At 43.0% G+C, this 24,968-nt stretch overlaps 3 protein-coding genes across 6 annotated transcripts; 2 read left to right on the forward strand and 1 right to left on the reverse strand.

Annotated features, from left to right (window-relative positions):
• The first annotated feature begins 2,100 nt into the window (after positions 1 to 2,100).
• Positions 2,101 to 13,112, forward strand: btr01 (bloodthirsty-related gene family, member 1). Its single transcript, XM_077019865.1, has 9 exons — positions 2,101 to 2,330; positions 3,837 to 4,167; positions 4,781 to 5,458; positions 5,590 to 5,685; positions 6,020 to 6,253; positions 7,132 to 7,279; positions 9,645 to 9,683; positions 11,930 to 11,956; positions 12,049 to 13,112. Exons 3-9 carry the CDS (start codon positions 4,784 to 4,786, stop codon positions 12,600 to 12,602), a joined length of 1,773 nt encoding a protein of 590 aa, XP_076875980.1. The 5' UTR covers positions 2,101 to 2,330; positions 3,837 to 4,167; positions 4,781 to 4,783; the 3' UTR covers positions 12,603 to 13,112.
• Positions 13,113 to 13,366: 254 nt separating this feature from the next.
• Positions 13,367 to 23,927, forward strand: adisspa (adipose secreted signaling protein a). 4 transcript variants are annotated; one of them, XR_013133739.1, is made up of 8 exons: positions 13,367 to 13,709; positions 15,241 to 15,332; positions 16,007 to 16,143; positions 16,319 to 16,469; positions 17,341 to 17,466; positions 18,420 to 18,700; positions 20,150 to 20,279; positions 23,247 to 23,927. XR_013133739.1 is itself a non-coding variant. In XM_077020194.1 (6 exons), exons 2-6 carry the CDS (start codon positions 15,314 to 15,316, stop codon positions 18,515 to 18,517), a joined length of 531 nt encoding a protein of 176 aa, XP_076876309.1. In that variant the 5' UTR covers positions 13,367 to 13,709; positions 15,241 to 15,313; the 3' UTR covers positions 18,518 to 19,644. The 4 variants fall into 4 exon arrangements, 2 of the variants coding, with proteins under 2 accessions (XP_076876309.1, XP_076876326.1); XR_013133738.1 differs by lacking the exon at positions 23,247 to 23,927 and adding an exon at positions 20,559 to 22,327; XM_077020194.1 differs by lacking the exons at positions 20,150 to 20,279; positions 23,247 to 23,927 and having other exon boundaries at positions 18,420 to 19,644.
• On the reverse strand, positions 21,910 to 22,540 carry LOC143525850 (gamma-crystallin M2-like). The gene is made up of 2 exons (XM_077020280.1): positions 22,280 to 22,540; positions 21,910 to 22,185 (listed from the first exon to the last, which is right to left on the reverse strand). Exons 1-2 carry the CDS (start codon positions 22,499 to 22,501, stop codon positions 21,910 to 21,912), a joined length of 498 nt encoding a protein of 165 aa, XP_076876395.1. The 5' UTR covers positions 22,502 to 22,540.
• Positions 23,928 to 24,968: the final 1,041 nt, after the last annotated feature.

Genomic DNA, 24,968 nt, shown 5'->3' on the forward strand with positions numbered 1-24,968 from the left:
TGTAACCTGTCTGTCCTCGCCGTGCTGAGGCGTCCCGGTCCGGGAGACAACCAGGGGGGGGCAGAGGGTGAGAGGGAGCAGGGCAGTGGCATCAAGAAAAGAGCGTTTCTCATCATCTCCCTGCTTCAAGTCAAACTGCTGCTGAACTACATGCCTCTGTTTGTAGCCACTTCTATCAAACAGCACATCTCTAACCCGGTACTCAAGAGAAACCTCCTGATCGCTGCTACAAACATGTGCTTCTTGGGCACCTTCATTCAGCCGGTGCTGTACCTGCGCAAGGTTGGGAAGCTTTAGCGTTCATACTGTTTATCTCCAACACGTGCTTCAATGCTTTGTGATTTTGTCTTCACAATGGTAGATTCAGCCTATACAGTAGGTCATTCCACAATTTGGGAACTCCTACTGAACACATGGTCTCCCTTGAATTTCACTCAAGACCTCAGGATTGTATGCAATCATTTGTTCAAAGAATTAAGGGACCTGTCAGAAGAATATGGGCAGAGCCAATCACAGATGCACTGTGGTGCCCCACAAAGCCTTAAAATCAAACAACAGAATTTTCAAGTGAGATGTAAAGTGGAGCTTTAGAATGCACTGGAAGCTGCATCACATCACATCCAGGTGAATGAGGACTTATAAAGATTTATAACTTCAAAATAATCCAGGCATGTGATATAAAGAATGTTAATCTCCAGATCATGGCACAAAAAAAGAGGCTATAATTTAGCAGCAAGTTAACTCCACAAACAAACAACTCTTTGCTCCTGTACTTGCCTGTGAAATTTTAAAGAGGATGCCAAGATTCTTAACATGAGTTAATGTATTCTGTATACTCTCTGCCAATTCAAAGTAATTTTTCTCATTTAATTGGAAATGAAAAAAGAGTAAAAAAAAAACTTGTTCACTTCAGAGTTCAAAGGGTACAACAATGTGTTCTCCATTTAACAATGATTAAAAAATACTCAGCAGTGAGATCGAGCATAACTAAAATGGTACATTTAGTCCAGAGTTCAGAAAAGGGTTAGGGTTGGGATTAAGGTTAGGATTAGAGTTTTGGTTAGGATTACGGTACAGTAATCTGTACTGTAGGCCGTAAATCTCAACTGAAGCTTGTCCAAAACATTTTTTACTCTTTTACATATAGACTGAAAAAACACATTTTCCAGTGTTTTTGATAAAGGATGGTTCATAAAGTGGAATATGAGTTATTCAGGTCCAGATTAGAATTTTTTATAAGTGAATTATGGATTGTTTAAAACAATACAATACTGCCAGCAAGACTACTGTTTGAGTCACAATTCTTGGTCCAACTGTGCCACATACTAAGAAGATATTAAGACACACTATCATAACACAAAACAAGAAATGCAGAACTTGTGGGAATCAAAGACTTAGAAATGACCAGTGTTGGGAATGTAACTTAAAAAAAGTAATTAGTTATAGTTACTCACTACTTGTTCAAAAAAGTAACTGAGTTAGTAACTGAATTACTCTATAATAAAAGTAAATCGTTACCAGGGAAAGTAACTATTTGCGTTACAATTAAAAAAAGGTTATATGCCAATTAAGTTTTTTTTTTTTAAAGCAGTTTTCAGTCAGTTGAAATGAGTAGATCAGAAAATTGTTTAACTTTTGATATTTATTGCACATCCACAGACCAGTGCAGGATAAAATCCTTTAAAATCCCAAATCTTTGTAAAAAAAAAAAAAAAAAGCAAAAGTAAACAGTTACACTATATAAAGTGCATTTACATCTATGAAATTAAATTAAATTCTCTCAACCTGAGACAACTGGTTTGTTTACAACAGAAGTAAACTTAACAATAAAACCTCTATTCTTAATTAAATAAATCAAATACCCAGTCTGGTAGACATTCAGGAACTTCAAGTATTTTCTTAAATAATGTTTATATCGCCTTGAAAGTTCTAGTTTTCTTCGGCTTGCACCTGACGCCATTTCGGCCTCTTCTCTGTTTGTGTCGTGTCACTCGCGTGCTTCGGCGCGCGTGTAAAAACACTGGCTCTGATTGGCTATCATAACGCTGCCTTAGCCAATCGCTTACTGACTTGTTAAGTTAAACAGGCATTACACCGAGAACTGTGACCTATCGAGATCTGTTACTCCTCACTAGCCTGGGCAGCGGTCCGCTCGCATTAGTATATCAATATATAGTAACGCACCGCTTTTAATGACCAGTAACGTAAACGGCGTTGTAACGACAGGAAAAGTAACTAATTATATTATCCCGTTACTGACAAAATGACGACGTTACCTAACGCCGTTATTTTTAACGGCGTTATTCGCAACACTGGAAATGACAGACAATGTGAGTGCTTAAATACATTAACACTAACCACACACATGCAACACATGACACTAACAAAAGGAGAGACAGGTGGAATGAGTAACACGGACACACACACACACACGGATAGACCTGTACAAACACACAAAGACAAGGGAGGAGTCAGGGGTGGCTATGGGCGCTGCTCCCAGATCAGCGGACCATCCCTTCCGGGGGCAAGGTTAGGTTGACTAGATCATGCCAAATGATCACTTCTGTTCTTTATTAAAAGCTCTGTAATGAGCTCTATAACACTGTTATGTCACTTTGACCCATCACATAGTCCTGTAGGAGGAGCCAGTAGTCACCTCAGCCTGACGGGCTTCCATCCGCTCGGGGTGGATCTAAAGACTCATAAAGACTCATAAAGTTTCTCTCATGGCTTCCTGCCAGCACTCATTCTACCAGCATGGACATCGAGCTCCTCACCCTGCTAGCGTCAATGTGACCGGCGTCTTCATAAACCCGGCGTGGACAGCTCGACCATGCTGTGGCGGAAAGGCTCTCCAGCAGATGAAGTGTGCTCAGGTTCACTCGTTGAGTTCAGACGTGTAAATTCTGTGACAGGGCACGTCACGGAGATGCAGTTTTCACTATGGAATATTCTTGTCAGACTGACAGGGGTGATTGATTGTAATGGTAGCAGAAATGGAACTTCCTCCGGTCGGAAATCCACCAGAGGGCAGAGATAAACCTCAGCTTGGTGAAAGGAGGAGGAAGCTCCCTAAGACTCACACACGCAATCACACACGTGGAAAAGACTGCACCTGTGAGTCATTAGTAAGCATATGTATTCTTTAGGTTTATATGTAATAAAAGTTTTTAGCTACTAGCTACGACACATGATGTTTCCCCTGCTTTCTGTGCGTTACTGCGCTGTCAGCATCTAAAACTCAACCTGGTAGTGTCCTGCCTTGGTTGTTAGCCCTGCCTTCAGTGTTATGAGAGTGCTGCGTGTCCTTCAGCTGTTATCACGTTTGGTTTTTACGTTCAGCGCTTCTGCCACTCACGTCTGGAATGTCGCCAGATGCTTGTTATGCTGATACCTGATCAGAGATCTTGATGAAACTGCAGCGTTTCTGAAGGCTTTTATCAACAGAATTTTGGTTACTTTTGCATTTCATTGTTCATCATCTTACAGAATGGTAAGGGAGCATGAAATAAAGTCTTCACTTATTAAAAAATCATCTGATGAAACTTCACTGTCAACCAAGTTGCTTAGAAAGATTTAAAAAACTATAAAATATTGAATCCTGTGCCATTTAATGGCTAGAGAATTAAAATCCAACGTGTTTCAACACACAGAACTTCAACAGGCCTGAGGGGAATAATCATAACTAGTTATACACATAACAGGAAGACACAAAACAATCAATGAAAAATAAGAAAGAGAGATGGTACGGAAGAGGATCATTTTGAATGGGTTTACCTGTCTGACTTGTTAGATGTACAAATAGCTGTGAATTCTTGTTCTACCACTGTGTGCAGAGGTATGTCGACACACCCTCCTTCATAAGGTCTTTACTGAAAACAAGCCAAGCAGAACAGAACTTCTAGGACAGCGGCAAAGGAGAACACATCTGGCAGCTCTGAAAGGAGAGTGAGGACTTTCAAAGATCGGGAAGAAGAGGAATGAAAGGGAGAGAAACACGAATGCTGGGTACCATATACGAACCTTTTTAAAAAGGAGATAAGGTGAGAACAAGAAAGGGAGACAGCAAGACAGCAAGTAAGTCAGAAGACGGTTAAAAATAATCAGAAGAGTGTCGGAGCATATAAAACATATCGGTGTTAGCCTATTGGAAGGGAACACATACAGGTAAGTCTACACTTCTGCACCTTTGTACTAATGTTTTACACTTGTTCATTAGCTGAGTTAAGGACTATTGTAGCCAGACTCAGATATAATTAGAAAGACATTGCATTTTGCAGTGTGGCTGTTTTACCTTGGAAACCGACAAGCTTAAGTGTTCGCCACTTACTGACCTGAAATCAGATTTGCATTTGCCTCCTTTTAAAGGTAGATACTGATAAGGTGTTGGGAGGACTGAACCTATATCAGTCCCTAAAAGTATTGTTTGCAGGGTTTATGGCAGGTCTGGCTACATTCCGGAGTTCCAGACATGTATTACACGTTTTCTGTCTTGTGTCTTAATGCGCTGACGTGTGACTAGCAGGAACGTGTCATATTTCACTCCTGTGCATTCAGCTGGGTACTGACTGTTTTTCTTTAAATGGCCAAAGAAAAGTGCTGTGCCCTCAACCACAGGGCGGGCCTGACCCTTTTGGCAAGAGCTTGGCTTCTGTACGGTGCAGAGGCTGCATTGGTTATGGTCCCGGGATGTAATTTAGCGCTGTTTCTTCATTGTTTGTTATTTTTGCTGTTGACCAGTGTCCTTATTTTTGCACTTCTTCTATCCCACAATTCTCAGCTCATGCTCATGCAACCCGCGATGGCAGTCCCCGTGGAATACATGTCAGAGGAGCAGTTCACTTGCTCCATATGCCTGGACATCTTCACCAACCCGGTGTCAACGCCGTGCGGACACACCTTCTGCCATGCGTGCCTCACATCGTACTGGGAAGGCCGGACCAAACCCTGCCAGTGCCCGCTCTGCAAGGAAAGCTTCCGCAAACGCCCCGACCTCCACGTCAACCATGTCCTCAAGGACATCACTGAGCAGTTCAAACGCATGGCTGGGGCTTCGGGGGCCGTGGGGGGCGCCACACCACCCCCACGCTCCCCCCCCAGCCCAGAGAGGAAGCCGCGGGTGGCAGCCCGACCCGTGGTGCTGCCTGGCGGACTGCTGACTGAGATGAAGAGTCGCTTCCATAGAGTGTCCTCCAGCGAGAACCTGTTGGAGACAACGGAGACGCCGTTGTCGCCCCCGCCGTCGTCACCCCCGCCGCCGTACAGCGCCCCCCAGCGGAGGAACTGCGCCAGCGCAACTGCCGTGGCAGGCTCGGCCGGTCCGCAGTGCCCCGTACACGGAATGATACTGGACATGTACTGCAGGAGTGAGCAGGTGTGTGTGTGTGCTGGGTGCGTGCAACACGAGCATCATGGACACATGGTGGTGCCAGCCTCGCGAGAGATGAACATTAAAAAGGTGAGTGATGTGTGTCGGGCAGGTGCAGGCATCACACCTGTGATGGTCCTGCAGTTTGTGGTGGTGGTGGTGGTGGACAGTGTGTGCTGAATAGGTTTGAATGAATCATAATCTGCACTGATCTCTTTTAGTCTCAGCTGGGGATTGTGGAAGCAGAGGTGCAGGGATTAATTGCAGCCAGAGAAAAGAAAATTGAGGAAATCCAAACTTCATTGGCCGATATTCAGGTGTGCATCTCAACATCATGCTGGCCACAGGCCAAAAGCCAAATCAAAAGATGTTTGGAAAATTTGAAAATTCTTACCTTTTTCAAACTCTGATTTATGATTTTTTTTAAATGTCATATCTCTGTATTTCTTTTTATTTTATTCTCTCTCCCTGTCTCTCTGTCCATATTTCCCTGTCTACTTTCTCCCTGTCTCTCTCTGCCGGTGTTTCATGCTCTCTCCATCTTTCCCTGCCTCTCTCTCTCCCTCTCTACCTGTCTCTCACTCACTAACTCTCTCTCTCTCTCTCTATCTCTCTCTCTCCCTCTCACTCCTCCATTCTTTCCTCCACCAGGCAAACGCACAGCAGGAGGTGGAAGTAACCCTCAGCATGTTCCGGGCCCTGGTGGGGGCGGTGGAGCAGGCTCAGGCGGAGATGGTGGAGATGGTGGAGGTGGGGCGGGTCACCGCGGAGCTCCGCTCCCAGGCTCTCATCAACGAACTGCAGCTGGAGATCGATGACCTGACAAAGAGGAGCAGCAACCTCACCCTGCTTGCACGCTCCAACGACCACTTTAACTTCTTCCGGGTCAGTGCCTTCACTAAGAATGATAGCCGCAAAAATAGAGAGAGAAACGTCATATCATGTTTTCCACATGATCCTGAGTCACACAGTGGAGTCTTGTTTTTTTATTCTTCTTGGAAAGAATTAACATGTCTTCTTATTATCTATAAGGAATAAAGACTCTAGATTGGAGTATTTTCCTTTTCAGTTAAAGTTCACATGTCTCACCAAGGTTTATGGGATTGATGTATTCACTTTCCTCTCATTCATTCATAGTTGAAAGAATTTTCTCTTTTGATCTGTGCAAATGATTAATTCCATGTTGAATAATTCCTTTATTTTACTAAGACTCTTCATGCTTGGCTTGTCTTGATTAATTTAATAGGACTGTGATGACATGTAAATGCATCTCAAATGCAAGGTTTCAGAGAAATTAGAACATTCTTACTGCTCTCTCTCTCTCAGTGTGTTTCAAACTTTGTCATATAACTTATTGCCACAAAAACATTTGTCATATAAACCACAGGATTAATCACTGTGAGCTGGTGGAGAATCACACAGAGTGTTTACTATTATAAAACTGCTTCCTTACATTGTTACTGTAATGCAGATCAATCCCCTTGATTTATTTGGATTGATTTAATTAATCTGTTCTATTCACCCATTCCTGTGTTTCTCTCTGTTCAGCTAAGTGGTGCTTTATTGGCATGACAAATATTCACATTCATATAGTTTAAACACTGATGCAGAATTTAACATGCAAAACAAAAGGGAGAATATTAACATGGTGAGCAAAGAGTGGAATAGACCTAAATTATTATCAGCAAACAACAGGCAAGTATAACAGGTAGAGATTACACTATCTCTTTTTTATTATATTCTCTCTCTCTCTCTCTCTGCAGACCTATCCATCCCTCTGTAGTGTTCCCCAAATGAAGACCTGGGAAGCAGTGACCTTGACCCCTGACGCCACAGCTGGAGTAGTCATGAGGAACGTCACTCAGATGGTCGAGAGCCTTCAGGAAGTTCTTAAAGGACTATCACAGACCTGTGAGACAATGTTTTCTCAATCATTCACATAAAGTTAAACTCTTTGGGAGAAAAGAGCTATTAGTGAAGTTAATAACCCATGTAGTGTTGAGGAACCCATCTTAAAGCACAGTGAAGTAGATGCAAGTCGAGCTTCATCCATGCTACACAAGCACTTTGGCGTTTCCCTTCATGAAGACTCGAAGTCTTTTGTCTTACTACAAACACAGCATGAATGAGGGCAACTAACAGATGGGAACTGGGTAGAGGGACAATAAGCCTGTTAATATATGCACAGTACGGGAACAGTTTCTGGGGTGACCAATGGGTGAATCTGTGCTAACTAAAACAAAAAAAAACCCCAGTAATATTGGATTTACCAAATGACAATGGCCCCACTCAGAAGTACATCCCATTGCACAGAATTGTAACGTCTGGGGCGTCAGTGAGTGATGAGACGGATGCGCTGACTAGAATGAGATTTATTAGGGTCAGATCCATAGTCATTGTCAGGGTCACAAGCCAGTGTCGTATAGCCACCGTGGACATTCATTATGATGGAGACAAAAAGACAAAAAGGATAAACTGCAATGGAACTGACAGGGAGGGTAGAACAATAATCAGAAAGAAAATATACTCATAATACTCACATGAACAGGCAATACAGTACTTTACAAAACATGCATTCAACAGCCAGCCCTGAACTAGACAAAGGAAGCAGTTTAAATAGACCAGACTGAGAAGGGAAATAAACTAGGATCAGGTGGGAATAAAAATAAGAGGGTAGAGTAACAAATAGGAGGGCAAGACACATGGGAGAACAAACAAGGGAAAAGGCTGGGTAGAGCCTGGAGGTACCAAAAGCAAGATAGACAGGAGGGTTTGTAGCCTGTTGTATTCAGATTTACTTCAGCAACAGGAGAAATGTGAATTTAAATGTGATTTATGACAGAAATTGAGCTTAGATTTATGTTGGTTTCCCTCTGTGTTGCATGTGCAAGAAGTGTGTCCTGTGTCTCAAATGTGTCCTGTGTCTCAAACGTGTCCTGTGTCTCAAGCATGTCCTGTGTTGCAAATGTGTCCTGTGTCTCAAACATGTCCTGTGTCTCAAAGGTGTCCTGTGTCTAGAGCATGTCCTGTGTCTCAAACGTTTCCTGTGTCTCAAACATATCCTGTGTCTCAAGCGTGTCCTGTTTCTCAACCATGTCCTGCGTTTCAAATGTGTCCTGTGTCTCAAGCATGTCCTGTGTCTCAAATGTGTCCTGTGTTTCAAATCTGTCCTGTGTCTCAACCGTGTCCTGTGTTTCAAATGTGTCCTGTGTTTCATATGTGTCCTGTCTCAAGCATGTCCTGTGTCTCAAGCATGTCCTGTGTTTCAAATGTGTCCTGTCTCAAGCATGTCCTGTACCTCAAACGTGTCCTGTGTCTAGAGCGTGTCCTGTGTTGCAAATGTGCCCTGTGTCTCAAACGTCCTGTGTCTCAAACGTGTCCTATGTCTCAACCGTGTCCCGTGTTTCAAATGTGTCCTGTGTCTTAAGCGTGTCCTGTTTCAAATATGTCCTGTGTCTCAAGCATGTCCTGTGTCTAGAGCGTGTCCTGTGTTGCAAATGTGCCCTGTGTCTCAAACGTCCTGTGTCTCAAACGTGTCCTATGTCTCAACCGTGTCCCGTGTTTCAAATGTGTCCTGTGTCTTAAGCGTGTCCTGTTTCAAATGTGTCCTGTGTCTCAACCATGTCCTGTGTCTCAAGCATGTCCTGTGTCTAGAGCGTGTCCTGTGTTGCAAATGTGCCCTGTGTCTCAAACGTCCTGTGTCTTAAACGTGTCCTATGTCTCAACCGTGTCCCGTGTTTCAAATGTGTCCTGTGTCTTAAGCGTGTCCTGTTTCAAATGTGTCCTGTGTCTCAACTGTGTCCTGTGTCTCAACCATGTCCTGTGTCTCAAACGTGTCCTGTGTCTCAACCATGTCCTGTGTCTCGAGTGTGTCCTGTATCTCAAACGTTTCCTATGTCTCAAACATGTCCTTTGTCTCAAATGTGTCCTGTGTCTCAAACGTGTCCTGTGTTGTGAGCGTGTCCTGTATCTCAAACGTTTCCTATGTCTCAAACATGTCCTTTGTCTCAAATGTGTCCTGTGTCTCAAACGTGTCCTGTGTTGTGAGCGTGTCCTGTATCTCTACCGTGTCCTTTGTTGCAAATGTGTCCTGTGTTGCAAATGTGCCCTGTTTCAAATGTGTCGTGTGTCTCAAGCATGTCCTGTGTCTCAAGCATGTCCTGTGTTCGTTGGTGTCATATGCTTGGCTTCATCCCCTCCAAAAGAATAGCATGCTCCCAGATGCCCCCAATCCAAAGATGCATGTGAAACTGTGTGTGCTTATTGTGTTCAACAGGTTTGCGCTCGGCCATGAACTCGCCCGGACAGCAACTACGTACGTATTGCCTGTTTTCCACTTTAAAGTCCAGACGGGAGATGTGTGTAGGGTAGTGAAGATCTGCTGGGTGATGTGTGTAGAATAGTAAAGTGAGAAATTGTGGTGTTTAAGCAGAGGTCAAGTCAATTAAGGAGCTGAAAGTCCCAGAGTATTTCACTCTGCATGCACTGACCTTCAATGGTGACTTTATGCAGGGAGCTAGCACATATATACAGCACTGTGCAGAGGTTTTAGGCAAGTGTGGAAAAATCTTGCCAAGTAAGCTTGCTTTAAAAAATACAAGCGTTAAGTTTTTTTTGTCATTTAACCAAATGCAAACAAAATCTAAATCAAGTCAACATTTGGAGTGATGACCATTTGCCAGCTGTTACGGTGACGGCCCCGGTCCCTTCCCTGTGGGCGTGCCGTTGTCTGCGTGTCGTTATGTCCATGTATGTACTTCTGTGGGTGTGGGTTGTCCGTGTGCATGTTCGTAGTCTCACCTGTGCCTTGTCTCGAGATCACGAGGGTCTGTGTTAATCACCTTTATAATGTGCGTTCGCGCAATGTCTTGTGCTCGTCTTTGTCTACAGTTCTGTGCCTGTGTGAGTTTCATGTGGATGTCATTTGCACACCAGCAAATGCAGCAGTACTTCTTGTAGGTCCAGTTGCGCAAAGTCAATGATTTTGTGTGATTAACCAGGGGTGTGATTAAGGAATTATAATAGGTGATTATGATCAGCTGTGTAGGGAGCTTAAAACATGGTGAGGAACAGTCAAACTCTGCTTCGAAGGTAAAGTCGTGGAAGTTTCATGTCTGGTAGCATGCCATGGCAAGACTGAGCACAGCAATAAGACACAAGGTAGTTATACTACATCAGCAAAGTCTCTTCCAGGCAAAGATTTCAAAGCAGACTGAGGCTTCAAGACGTGCTGCACAAGCTATTTTGAAGAAGCACAAAGAAATGGACGATGCTGAGGACTGTAGACACGACGGAAACAAGGAACCAGTATAGCAGATGAAAGACACATTACGCTTCCTTCCGACATCAGAAAATGTCCAGCAGTGCCATCAGCTCAACACCCATCTACTGTTCAGAGAAGTCTTCATGGAAGTATTGTGGCTAAAAAGCCATACGATGTGGAAACAAGGCCAAGTGACTCAACTGTACATGAAACCATAGACACTGGGGTGCAGAAAATTAGGAGCATGTGCTCAGGAGTGATGAGACAATATTTGGATGTAACAGAAAGCCGTTCACTGCTGGGCTGGACAATAATGAGTGTCGGAAGGCTAAAGTGATGCATGAAGGAGGTTCTTTGCAAGTTTGGGACTGCATTTCAGCGAAAAGAGTTTGGAGTTTGGATTGTTGGTGGTGTATTTGTGTGTGGATTAATGTTGGGAAATGCTGGCAGATACTGATCTATCATGCAGAATCATCAGGAAGGCTATATATTTATTCTACCACAGGACAACAACATCAAACACACAGTCATTATCATTCAGAATTATCTTCAATATAAGGAAGAACTAGGAGTCCTGGGAGTGATGTCTGTGTGGGATTATATGAAGAGACAGAAGGATTAGAGCAAGCCTTGTCACACTACGGTCCCAGAACCCTTCCTTTGGGGCATGTGTTAACGTTGTCTGCGTCTACTCGTCTGCGTCAGTGTATCTCCGTGGGTGCGAGTGTGTCTTGTAATTATCCGTCTCACCTGTGGCTCGTCTCATCATCACGTGGGGTTGATGTGGTCTGTCTATTTAATGTGCGTTCGCGCAGTGTCTTGTGCTCGTCGTTGTCTAATGTATACACGTCTCCGTGGTATGTTTGGATGTTCTTCGTGCGCTATACGCGCTTCTACATATACATATAATAAAAGTGACGTCAGTCAAGAGGGATTCCGTGTCTCATCCTTCGCCGCGACCCCAGCGTCACAGCCTACATCCACAGAACATCTGTGCTTAGTTCTACAACGTGTTTGGAACAACCTCCCTGCCGAGTTGTGCACAAATGTACCTAAATTAATTGTTGCTGTTGAATGCTGAGGTGAATGGTGGTCACACAAAATTTATTTGATTTGTCTTTTGTGCATTCACTGCATTTCGGTAACTGACAAAGATTCCATTGACAATTCTATTTTATAAACCGTTGCTGTACTATTATACTTTAGAGCAGGATCAGCTGGAGATGAGCTTTATTAATGTCTTCATTAACTTGAATCCTTTTAACTAAAGCTTCTAATTTCTGTTTGCTTTCCTGTAGAATTGCTGAAAGTACAAGAATATGCAGGTAAGAGCGTTTCTATCAATTGCAAATTTTCTGATATTCTTATGACAAAAAATAAGCAACATTCCTTACAACTCCCCCCATTCTTTACTTAGTGGACGTGACTCTGGATCGAGACTCCGCCCACCCACGGTTGCTGATCTCAGGGGACAGCAAGCAGGTGCACTGTACCGACCGTTACCATGATGTTCCCAACCTTCCTGAACGCTTTGATCGCGTAGTGTGTGTCCTGGGCCACCAGGGTTTCCGCTCGGGTCGCCACTACTGGGAGGTCCAGGTGGGCGAGAAAACGGACTGGGATTTGGGTGTGGCCAGTCATTCCATCAACCGGAAAGGGAAGATCTCCGTCTGCCCAGCCAATGGCTACTGGTTTCTGAGTTTACGCGACAAACATGAATATGTCTTTCGCACTGACCCATGTACAGTGATATCTGTGAACCTCAAACCTCAGAAGATTGGGATCTATCTTGACTATGACAGAGGCCAAGTGTCATTTTATAATGCTGACAGTAACATGCACATTTTCACATACATGGACACCTTTACCGATGTCTTGCATCCTTTCTTTAGCCCCTGCACTAACAAATCGGGCAAAAACAATGCCCCCCTCATCATATGTCCCATGAGCGGCCTATTGAAGCATACCTGAACACTCACTTCACTTCAAGCATCTTGGGAACTTTTTGGCCAACATTTTTTTATTTCTTAGAATGTGGAAAAGGTTTGTATTTTGTATGGCTGTGTATGGGGTTTAATATAGCCCTGGTGTCTTACCTCTGCCTATCCCTGTAATGTGTGTGTGTGTGTGTGTGTGTGTGTGTGTGTGTGTGTGTGTGTGTGTGTGTTATTCAAGGAACAGTTTGTGAAGTGCCAGAACATGTCATATATATTCAGGATAGATGTTGTTTGATAAAATGTATGTCAGTGATGGAGAATAACACATTTGTCTCCAGGTCTAAATCCCCCTCACTAATGGCATATAGGCCATTAGGAATACATGTGGTATTTTACAGTTTAATTCTTGTTTGTAGCTTAATTCAAGTGAACAATTTTGTTGCAGTCAAATTTGCTGGGAAAATAACTTTTTTTACTGCACAAACTAGTGAGAGTCTTTTAAACCTCAAAAGGCAGGATGTTTTGCATACATTCAAACTTATAATATATTATAATAATATAATAAAATAAAAAATACAATTATAAAAATTAAACATAGAGTTACATTTATTATGATTGTTATATATATATATATATATATATATATATATATATATATATATATATATATATATATATATATATATATATATATATATTAAGGGACCTAAACGTTCAAGGATAATTTTTACAGTTCATTTTACAGTTGTTAAATGTATACTTTAGATATGACGTTTGTGCTTGTGTTATGTGTGTGTAAACACTAAGATTTGATAATATTTGGTGGTCCAGCGTCTTAAAACCCTTGATGGCGTTTAACACCATACGCTAAGCATTTATAGAGTTTATACTATACAAGAGTATGTATTAGCATAGACGTGTCTTCTTAAAAAACCAATCCCTTTAAATTAAGGGCGCAATACGCGACGAGTAATGTGAGCGTTTACGGGACTCCTACGACCAATGGTGGAGTCCCACCTCCGTGACCGCTGCATCGCGTCAGATCTTCTGTATAACCTGCACGTAGAAGAACAGATACCTACATATGATCAACGGAGCCCATGGAATAAAACATACTCCTGCTTTTTACAAATTGATCAAAGTAAGTGACGAACATCTTTGACCGGTATAATTCTTTAAAGCCACTTGCATAACCTACACGCTGTCATCCGTTATAAATATGCATGAATGGATGCGGAGATTTATCCCTGCGTCCTTTATGAAAGATGCAAATTGTGTGACGAAAAACGACACTTATTTCTGAATGTTTCAAAGTTTAATTACGGCGGAAATGTTCGGGTCAGATATCGTACGAGATGTTTTGAATCTTAAGTGGCGTTTAAGCGATTCAAAATTGTTTAACAATTCCTATGATGATTTTTTTTTTCAAATTGAAACTGCTTATTACATGGTACTGCTTATTACATGAGCTGTTCTGATGTGGTGTTATAATTACCCTGTTTATGTTATAATCACACTGTTTGTGTTGTAATCACAATGTTTACGTTGTAATCACAATGTTTATGTTATAATCACACTGTTTATGTCCTTACGGGCACGCGGCACGCCAATAGTTCTTTGATGTTCCTCCTCAGTATCTGTAGGACGGCGCTTTGCGGGACGCTGGCATTACAAGACAAACCATTTAATTTTACAAGAAATACACCTTACTATAGTCATAATAATAATATTATAGTAATATATTACTGTGGTGTATTTAGTGTAGTGTATTTTGTGGTGTATAAAGTATGTTAATTATTCATGACTATGCCTGCCTTTATTGCGTTTTCTCAGCTGTAGGCTACTGTTCGATTTGTCCGACGAGATTGGGACGACTGCCGTTACATCTTAGACTGTCTGCATCCCTTCAACGCCTTTTAGTTTCGGAGTTATGTCCACCTTTTTATTTCAGTTTGTTAAAGGATAGGACACCGTTAACTTTTTTGCCGACAGCGCACGTTACATAAACATGTGCTTCCTATCCGGATTGTGTCTGGGTTTACCTTGGCCTCATTCCGTTTATACATTTCTTCATCAAACTGTGTCTAGATCCCCTATCATAAAAACAAACCAACCCAGACATATTTTCCGTTGTATTCCCTGAAAATGACTGTAAAGTTACTGGTGGGCTCTGACGTACCCATGCTTCCGCGCACGTGACGGATTGGTTTGGCACCTGCCGTAATTTCTGCAGTCAGAAATAATTTCTGGTTGCGTAATTATAGCTATACGGAAACAGAAGACGCATAACGTTTACACTTGTGCAGTTGTGGTCCATCGCTGACCACCTCCGTCTGTGACGTCAGTGAAGCGTTCACAATGCCTCCTTTTCTTGTGCGCAAGTAAAATCCGATCCGATCATCAAAACCGCATGCTAATGCAGTATGTAAATAGGCTCTATGATCAGGCCTCCCAGGTACAGACGGTGCGTTATGACAATAGGCATAAAGCCCAAAACAATGGAAGTCAGCACAGCGCTGTGAGCTCACCAGCTCGGCCCCGAAGAAATCTCCCCGGGCCTTTTCTCTCTCATTCTCTTAGCTCCAAAAATCCGCAGCCTGGACAATGCCGGTTCAGTGCAGGGTCTGCACAGGAAGCTAACTCTCTCTCTCTCTCTCTCTCTCTCGCGTTAGGGGAGGCACGGTGAGCGGTAGGCCAGGGATGCTGTCCCAGTGATGCTGCACTTCACCCTGGTCTTATGTTGACATGGCAACCAGCAGGAAAAGTCAGTGTGGCAGTGACTGTGTGCATGCATAAAAGAGTGGCTCCCCGCCTGTATGTGTTCACCTAGGGGAATCCATTATCATTTCTCTCTGTGTGTCTGTGCCAGTGTGTGTTTATTTATAGCTGACAATATTTTTGGACTGATGCATTACATTCTGTTGTCTCCAATGCTTCTTATGGCATTGGAAATTATTTTATATATTTTTCATCTCTAAACAGCATGTGTAGTCTAGATGCTGTAATGGTCTTATACTTGTTGTCACAAACACACACACACACACACACACACACACACACACACATATGCACGCACACACACACACAAACAAACACATACAAACAAGCACAAGCACACGCTGAAACAACAAAAATGCATGCTCTCTCTCTCTCTCTCTCTCTCACACACACGCGCACGCACACGCACACACACACACACACACACACACACACACACACACACACACACACACACACACACACACACTGTCGCTCTCTTGCTGTCTTCTACACAGTGTACATTTGTGTTCCCTGTTAGAGTCCCCATTGCAGCCACCTCTCTATCTCTCTCTCCCTTTCTCTCTCTCTCTATCTTTCTCCCTGTTTCTCTGTGATTATGCCTTTACTGTTTGTATCTTCTCTTCCCATTCTCCCTCCCACCTTCCCTCTCTCCAAAAGGCTCCACATCAAAGGGCGGAGGAGTGCGTTTCCCTGACGACACCGGAGAGGATGCTCTCAGTGAGACCTCGGATGACACGCAGCAGGACAAGGTCATCACTGCTGTAGCAGAACCAGATGGAGCTTACAGTGTCAAGGTGAGAGTCCGCTATACATTGACTACATGTCTCTTTAAACCAGCATAAAAACATGGAGAGAAACACCTCGTATGAGAATATTCTAGTGAAACACCATATGTAAAATATGTAAAATACAGTATTAGTCATAGGTGATTTCCATGACTTTGATGATGGTGGAACTCAATGTGTGTAGGCAGGATTCCTCCGAAGCCAGCATAAATACGAGATCGTCTTCTCTATCCCACAAATCCCCACTCTGGGGAAAGACACATGCCTCTCGCCAGCACTGCGGAGCACGCCCAAGCCCCGCCTACGTGCCACTCGCATCGTGCCCCGCCCTGAAGGTACCACTTCCCTGGCTGGTCCAGGTTCTGCCAGAAAAATGAGCTATTACTGCATGAACAGCACATAGACAAAACAAATAAACAAATGCTGTCCGACACTTAACTAACACCAAGCTTCCTCGTTCTCTTGTGGCAACGTCACTGTTGTTATCATCGCAAAATCACTTTTGTAGAATGTCCTGCTCTATAAGCTATGATGGCAACTTCTTGCATTTTCCCTTCCTATTGGAGTTTTTATATGCCAAGGCATTTTGCGCTTCAAAACACGGCCAATCATTTTGACACCAGTGTTGTATTGGCTTAAATCAGTCATATGAGTACATGCTCTCCTACAGTCTCTGTGGGTGTAAGATCTTGATATAGTCCAGACACCCAGCTGAGTGCCAGATGACAGGGCAAGACCATTAGTCACTGTCAGTGTATGACAGCTACTGTTCCTGTGCGCTGGTGTTCCTTTGCTTGTTTTCCATTGGGCTGTAGTTTGTCAAAACAAAGATGACGTCTTTTAGTCAATCCCTAAAATTTAACTGTAGTTAATAAATAATTCACATTAGCCTTCTAACATTTAGGGCTGTAATAAAAGAGCTTAATAACCCTAGAGTTTAAGAGGTTAATATTATCAATAACATAAAAAATAAAGTAATGTACTGTGCCTTCCTCCCCTTGATCCCTTCCCTTGATCCTTAATCTCCCCTTTGTCCCTCTTCTCCTCTCCTTGATCCCTTCCCTTGATCCTTAATCTCCCCTTTGTCCCTCTTCTCCTCTCCTTGATCTCTCCCCTTGATGGCCCATCTCCTCCTCTTGATCCTTAATCTCCTCCCCTTTGTCTTTCTCCTCCTGCCCTTGATCCCTTCCCTTGCTCCCTCTGTAGGTGGAGTGAAAGTAGTGTGTGAGTACAGTGCTCAGCAGGAAGGAGTGGTACAGGAGGAACTCACACTAGTCAACCGGAGCAGACGGGACAGTAGTGTTAAAATCCGACTGCAGGCCAGAGTGATGGGTAAGACACACACACATATACTACACAAGCAGACACACCACACACACATACACCACACACATACACCACACACACATACACCACACAAACACACATACACCACAGACACATACAGCACACAAACACATACACCACACACACACATACACCACACACACAGACAGACCACACACACATAAACCACACAAACACATTCACCACACACACACACACACACATACACCACACACACACATACACCACACACACAGACAGACCACACACACATACACTACACACGCAGACACACACACATACACCACACATACATACACATACACCACACACACATATACACACACACACACACACACACATACACCACACAAACACATACACCACACACACAGACACACCACACACACATACACTACACACACAGACACACACACATACACCACACAAACACATACAACACAAACACATGTACGTGTGCCACTGGGGCTGGTTCAATGCCTGACAAAGATCTGACTCACATTTGGCCTTCAGCCACAACTAGCAGGTGTCCTGGCTGTACAGTGATATGCTACAAAAAAATGTAGTAGGGGGGTGGAGACAACAGCACCTCCTAGTGGTTCATGCAGGAAACTGTCTAATTATTATGAAATCCCTTCCATCTATTGTACAGCTTCTGTTACAAAGGAAATTGTTAGTTAGCACTGTCTGCATGAATCAAAGCTGACAAAGCAGTAATGTAGGCAGTAATTAGCTGAAAATCAGGGTAGGCCACTTCTGCAGAAATAGTTTGAATGCGCTGTAATTACAGTCTGGTGGCCTGTTTTTCCTCTGACAGTGTTTAATGTAGGGATCAGGCAGTGTGGCCTGATCACTAGTTATATTCAGTGCTGCATGCAGGATACATGACCGTTTCAGCTTCACAACACCCTGTCCGTGTTTTCACCTGCATCCCCCAGACCGCCATCACGGGACCCCCATGTTACTGGAGGGGGTGCGTAGCTTGGGCACAGAGAAGGAGATCACCTCGAAAGCCAATGACCGAAAGAAGATCTGACCACAGACGTTCCTTTGCTGCAGATTCGGTCTAACCCAGACCGACACGAGGAAATGACCGCGACGCCTCAGAGTCTGCTCTCACTGCTAACTGCTTCTCGCGCCGTTTTCTACCAAAACCCCCTCCAGAACGTGGCTCTTCAGCTTAGAACTTAACACAAGGTTGGACCCACGCTTTAGCCAGGTAGTTATAAGATGCTCAAAATCAGACATAACAACATGGACAAAAAAATGTGACTTCAATACAACGCATTCCAGCAGATCCCTGAGAATGGAGCTGGAATGCATTGTAGTGATTCATTAGTAAGAGTGGCAGTACTGAATTCCTCAGCTGAGGACTGATGCATGTTCAAGTCAGGACTTTTGCATGTTTGAAGAACAGGGGTGAGATGCAAGGCTGCCTGGGACATGGGTGCTGTGACAGTCATATTTAAGCAAGTTTGAGGTATGCACCCTCTCAGCTTCTGAAATCCCCGATCTCTAGTCCAGATAAGGTGTGATCTTTAGGAAGGTGTGATATTTAATCTTTAGGTGGGACAAAACCACTTTCCTTGGGGAGTGTTCTAAGAACTGAGGAGGGAAAGAATATTTAGCTTTAAATATTAAGCAAAGTAATTAAGTAAACCAAAGCATAACTTTTATTGTTTGTAGTTTAATTTAAGCTACACTGCATTTATATATCAAAAAACCATAGGAAATCTGAATTTATAGATATATGTTACTGATAAGTATTCAACTTATCCGTCAACAAATCCGTCACAAAGGCTCCAGCTGATAGTGAATGGTCACTATTTAACAAATATCCATGTTTGAAACCATGCTGTGTTTGTTTTTCAGCTAAGTTACTAATCATTCATAATTTTTGTTTTTTTGGAAAGAAAATGTTGCATTGTCTGTTAACAAACACTAACGCAAACAAATGGAGAGATTTTTGCACTGTTTTCCATTATCCTTTTTTTCCACGACTAATCGTTTATGTATTGCATATACTTCTGTGGATCATGTCTTCATTTGTACCAACCAATCAGCATTGCCAGCACAATCCATGATAATATTCTGGCCTCAACTATACATTTTGTCCACTGTGATTTGAATGCTTTGACAATGATTAAACATTGTACCAATGAATGACATTTTAAATCATTTTAAATTGACAAGAGAGAATTTGAAAAGTATGACAAACTGTTCAATCAGCAAGTGTCTCAGCAAGGGTCAGTGCATAGAAGGTGGTGGAAACCAGCCCAAACAGCTTGTAATTTTGTTAAGACTGGTTTCATTTTGTGTGCATGGAATGATGCATGAGTTCTGGAATGGAATGATGCATGAGTTCCGGAATGGAGCCCATACCCCAGTACTCCCAGTTTGCCAAGAAGTCAAACAATGGGTGTAAAAAAAATCGCACCATTGCGTTAGTCCTGGTTTTGTCAGTATACTCCCAGGTCTTGTTTCTTTTTTTGTTGTTTTTTTTTGTGGGAGGGCATCTGTTGTATTACATTTCCATGGACACAAAACATTCTGTTTTTCAGAGGTGGACTTATTGCTTGCCTAGTTGTTTAGAAGGGTGTGTATTTCTGCGAGCTCTGCTCAGAAAGTATTCTGTTTATTTAACTGACTGGATTATGGACATGGACAGCAGGGCAACTTCTCCGATGCCCTGGACTACCAGTGGCCACCCAAGCCTCAAAAGGCCATATGGAGCTGAGTACCAGGCCACGTGATGGATACGGTGCAAGCACTAGGACCCTGAACCTCTCCACTTCTTGGTAAGCATAGCGAGGGTCATTAGGCCCCTGGGTGCTCTTAAAATCACTATATCCGTTTAGATTAAGACCTCTTCGTACAAACAAGTCACAAATAACTCATCAAATGGTTGTTTGCAAGCCTGGTGATTTATGCACATTTAAATATGACAAGGGCTTATTACTTGAAAGGTTTACAGTGCAGTGGGATTGGCCAACAAATCATGTTGTGTCTCTCTATATCCCCCCTCCCCCACCCCCGTCTGTTTCTCTCTCTCTTTGTTCTCTGTCCTATGCATTCAGCAAGACTGAAAGTGAGGCAGCTCAGGATTTGGTTTAATGGCTCCAAAGGGAAGACAGGAGGAAGTCAGAGATCTTATTTATCCCAGTGCTGCATTAGTGACGCAGCAGTGTGAACATGGAGCGGCCATTAGACTGCATGGCACCAGCTCGGCCTGTGGGACGCCTGCACAGCCATATCACTCCGCCATGTTTGCCATCGTAACAGTGCGCAGTTGCTCCCTGTGAGCTGTTAATTCCATTGATGCACAATGATGAACAATGTCATCCTGGTTGAATCATCAATGACCTTGGAGGAGTTCAAAGGCAGAAATGCAGAGAGGACATTGCCCCTACAGTTATGGCTAGAGCTTAGGTTTGGCCTCAGGACTATACTTGACATTTTGTGCATTCACCCCTTCATTCAGCCTGAGAGGTGTGTTTGCTGCAGGGATCAGGCTCCGAAATGTTGTTGCTATTCAAGCTTGTAATAATATCAAATATCGCCAGTTGTAAGTATACACTGTAAACACCTCAGCTTCTCTCAAGAGATCCATTTATTATCTTTCTCTCTATGTGTGTGTGTGAGAGGGGGGGGGGGGTGCGTGTGTGGGTGTGTGTGTGATATCAAATGCCCTCTATTACATGGAGCTCAGATTACGCAATGACAAGCAAAAATGATGAATTATGTATCCAGTGTCATTCTAAAGTGCACCAAGACATTAAAGCAGTGTTTTACAGGTCTAGAACTATTAAGGTCAAAGTGGATTGGTCCTATTATAGCACTTCAGAATAAGAGTCCTGTTATGCAGGAGATCCGGCTATTTGGCAGCACTACTGGACTCTGAGACTCTGTAAAGGAAGGTGTGTGGACAGCATTGCAGACTGACACACAAATCCCTTCCCAGCAAATATCATAGTTTAAATTTCCTGTATGCTTGATGAATGCAGAGTATGGAAGCTCAAGTATTCAGAAAAAAAGGTTAATTTCATCAAAGGCTAAGAATAAATGTCAGTTAAAATTGCAGCTCAGAATCGATACATTCACCTTGCTCAATTTTCCACAAATCGAAAAAGGTTCCGAGCAACGTTCATAATGCACTGGAATGACCCAATTCATAGAACACGGCTAACAAATTCCCAGACGACATGAAGTCCGTCTGAGTAAATCCAAACAGTTGGAGAGGAATTTCAGTGTTTATTTTCCTATAAAGTGTAAGTACCGAGTAAACTAACAGTGTGTGCTTCAGATAGCTTAGAGCTGGATGTCTGCATAAAGACATCTGTGAGTACAGCAAAGAAAAACACAAAAAAACTTATTTTGCTTTGTTTTATTTTTAACTCAAAAATATAGATTCATATCAGTTTCATTAGTTTAATACCAGGATTCCATGATACGTCTCATGCTCATGAACTTCATGCCGCCCCAGTTCCTGAAGTTCCTGTACTCTCCAGGACCGAAGTACCACATCCTGCCTCTGTAGTTGGGATGCTCGTACATGAGCCAGTGGCCGTCCATCACGTGACAGGAGTGGCAGCCGTCAGACCAGTGGTAGCGATCCATGAAGGAATCACAGTCATCCGTCATCTCCATCATCTGACCCATGAAGTTCTCCTTGTCATAGATCCTCATTCTGTGGGATCCTCGGTACTGTGTGAGAAGAGAAAAACATCATTTCCGTGCTTGGAAAATTTATGACTTACAGCGAGAACTTTCTGATACACTGCTGGAATAATCGTCATACCCAAGGGATCATGCGGCAAGACCTGATGTAGTTGCCCGTCCCCCATCCCCACATGTTCATGTAGTCGGCGTACTCCCCCCTCTTCATGAAGTAGCTGTTTCCCATGTAGTTGGGGTGGTCGTACACCATCCAGCAGCCGCTCTCCACCCTGCAGGAGTGGCAGCGGCTCATGTAAGTGTTCATGTCAGAACAATCACCGGTGCACTCGTAGGAGCGACCCATGAAGTTCCTATCCTCGTAGAAGATCACCTGTTTGGAAAAGTAAACGAATTATCCAGGAGTCATTTGGAACAATGCAGCACAAATTTTGTTCCCGCATAACTGAACATCACGTTTTCATGTTGTCCTCACCTTGAACATCATGTTGGTGGGTTGAGCTGGTTGGTCTGTCCAAGCTGTTTCTGACTGGTGAACTGTCATCCTCCTGGTGTGAACCCTTGTTTTTATACCAGTCCAGAACCAAAGAACGTGTGCCTCCTGTTGTGAAAACGCCTGACCAAGCAGCACATCACAGAGGCCCACAGTAATGTGGCTTTCATCCCCATCCACATGTGACCTCCAGAAGACTATACTGCCAGTTCTATTGACAAGACAATAATAGACAAAGCTTGGGCTTTTACAGCTAGTTCTGGGGACGTGGGCTTTATTTTTGCCTAAATAACCAATATGCAGACACACTTCACACTGTACTTCTGTCAGCACTGTCATACTCAAATGACCTGTAGTCAGATCCGTTGTGTTTTCTGGTAACAAAAGTCAGATGTGCATGCGTATTTGTGTTCACATACCCCCCCACCTTTTCATTTGTAGTTGCAAAATATACAGAAACATGGAATCGTATGTTTATTTGAGAAGGAGGATTGGTGATGTGTTATAGTGTGATGATTTTGGGTTATTATTGCATGCCAGTATGTAATTTCGTATGGTTTTGCTCTAAAGTGTCAGTCCAAATTCTGCAATTCCACAGATCTGAGCACCTTCGTGGAGAACAATCACCCCTGATACAACAGCTACAATTTTACAGAGAGCATATGGAAGCAAAAACAGCAACGTTTATCTCATGGTGGGTTTGATCATTAACAAACAATTCATTTCTGATGCCTTAGATCAGCGTGAAACACTGTAATGATCTTAATTTAGTGCGTTAAAACTGACAGACTTGTGGAAAGACACACATACACACACACACACACACACACATATATGCTCACCAAGCTGCAAACACCTGATGGTGCATTTCAACAGTTCTTCACAAACTGTGTTTCTATTTGTCTTTTGAAGGTTTGATGAATAAGAGAGACTTATTTAAAACAGTAACAACAGAAAAATACATGTGCTCTGAAAACCAAATCATGAGAACCATAAGCTCCATACAATGGAATAAAACATATTCAGTACTAGGATAAAACCTGCATTACCTAATTACAAAATCTTGCCTTCTTGGACAAGCATTATAAAATAGGTATATTACACACCTAAGAATAACAAACACAAAGGCCCAGGTTTAAGTGCAGTTGCAGGTGAATTCTTGTAGCATGTAAGTTTCAAAACCACACTGGGTGTGAAGTGACACAAATGGACAACTCCACTGATCCAGTCCCTTTCCACCAGATATCCCAACTTCCACAGCAGAGACACCATGCTGACCACACACTGTGGGTTTCAGAGATTCAAATAACGCCAAACTACTTCATCTTCTATGCATAATACCTACCAGCAGATGGCAACACAGAGCAATCGTGCATCAGCGGAAGAAGGGTGGCCATATTACAGTTTTTCTCAATTGCTGAAACACAAAACTCTGTCGTCTGAACCAAATTCTCAGTGTCCTAAACCCATTTATTGAAAGTGTCACCCATTTAGCAGTCAACCATTTCACCTAGTTAGTCACAACAGGTTCACCCTTTTGTCAGAACCTTAAGCACTTTTCACCTATTAAGACACAGTTTGCAAACGTATTTTCACCCACTAAATCACAAATTGCACTGTGATGCACTTGGGTTGCATAATGGTAGGCACAGGTAGCAAAAATGAAACTCAAATAAAGCACAAGTGTCACAACCTAAACACAGCCACTCTTAAATGATCACACATGTGGCTAATGATGTGAATAACCCAATATAAGCCAGTACAAGGAGGCCTGGTAGAAGGTGGAAGAGGAGGAAGAGGAGGAAGAAGGGGTGGGACGGCAAGAAGAACAATAATTCAGATGAAATACGGGCAACCATCATTGACCATGTTCTTGTCCATGGACTGACTATGAGGCAAGCAGGACTTGGAGTTCAGCCCAACCTGAGTAGATTCACAGTGTCCACCATAGTCCCAACATTCAGAGAGGAGAACAGGTACTTGCTTTATTCATTTCATATATATATGTTTACCGTATGACTCAATACAAATCTGTTGCATACAGTGAAAAGATATTTCTTTACATGAATTTCCTAAGACATTTGTAAGCTTAGTGCTGCATGTAATATTTTGTAACGGCATATTTTGTAGAATCACAAGACTGCCACATCAGGGGGGGAGGACGTCTATGTTGAACCCAAACCAAGAGACCCTCATTGTTGACATGGTCTGTCAGAACAATTTGATCACACTGCGTGAAATACAGCAGAGAATCATTGACGACCATGTCAACTGTGAAAGCATCAACAGTATAAGCCTTTCCACTACTGACCGTGTCCTA

This window comes from Brachyhypopomus gauderio, chromosome 1 (assembly GCF_052324685.1).
Source record: "Brachyhypopomus gauderio isolate BG-103 chromosome 1, BGAUD_0.2, whole genome shotgun sequence".
Classification (NCBI taxonomy): Eukaryota; Metazoa; Chordata; class Actinopteri; order Gymnotiformes; family Hypopomidae; genus Brachyhypopomus; species Brachyhypopomus gauderio.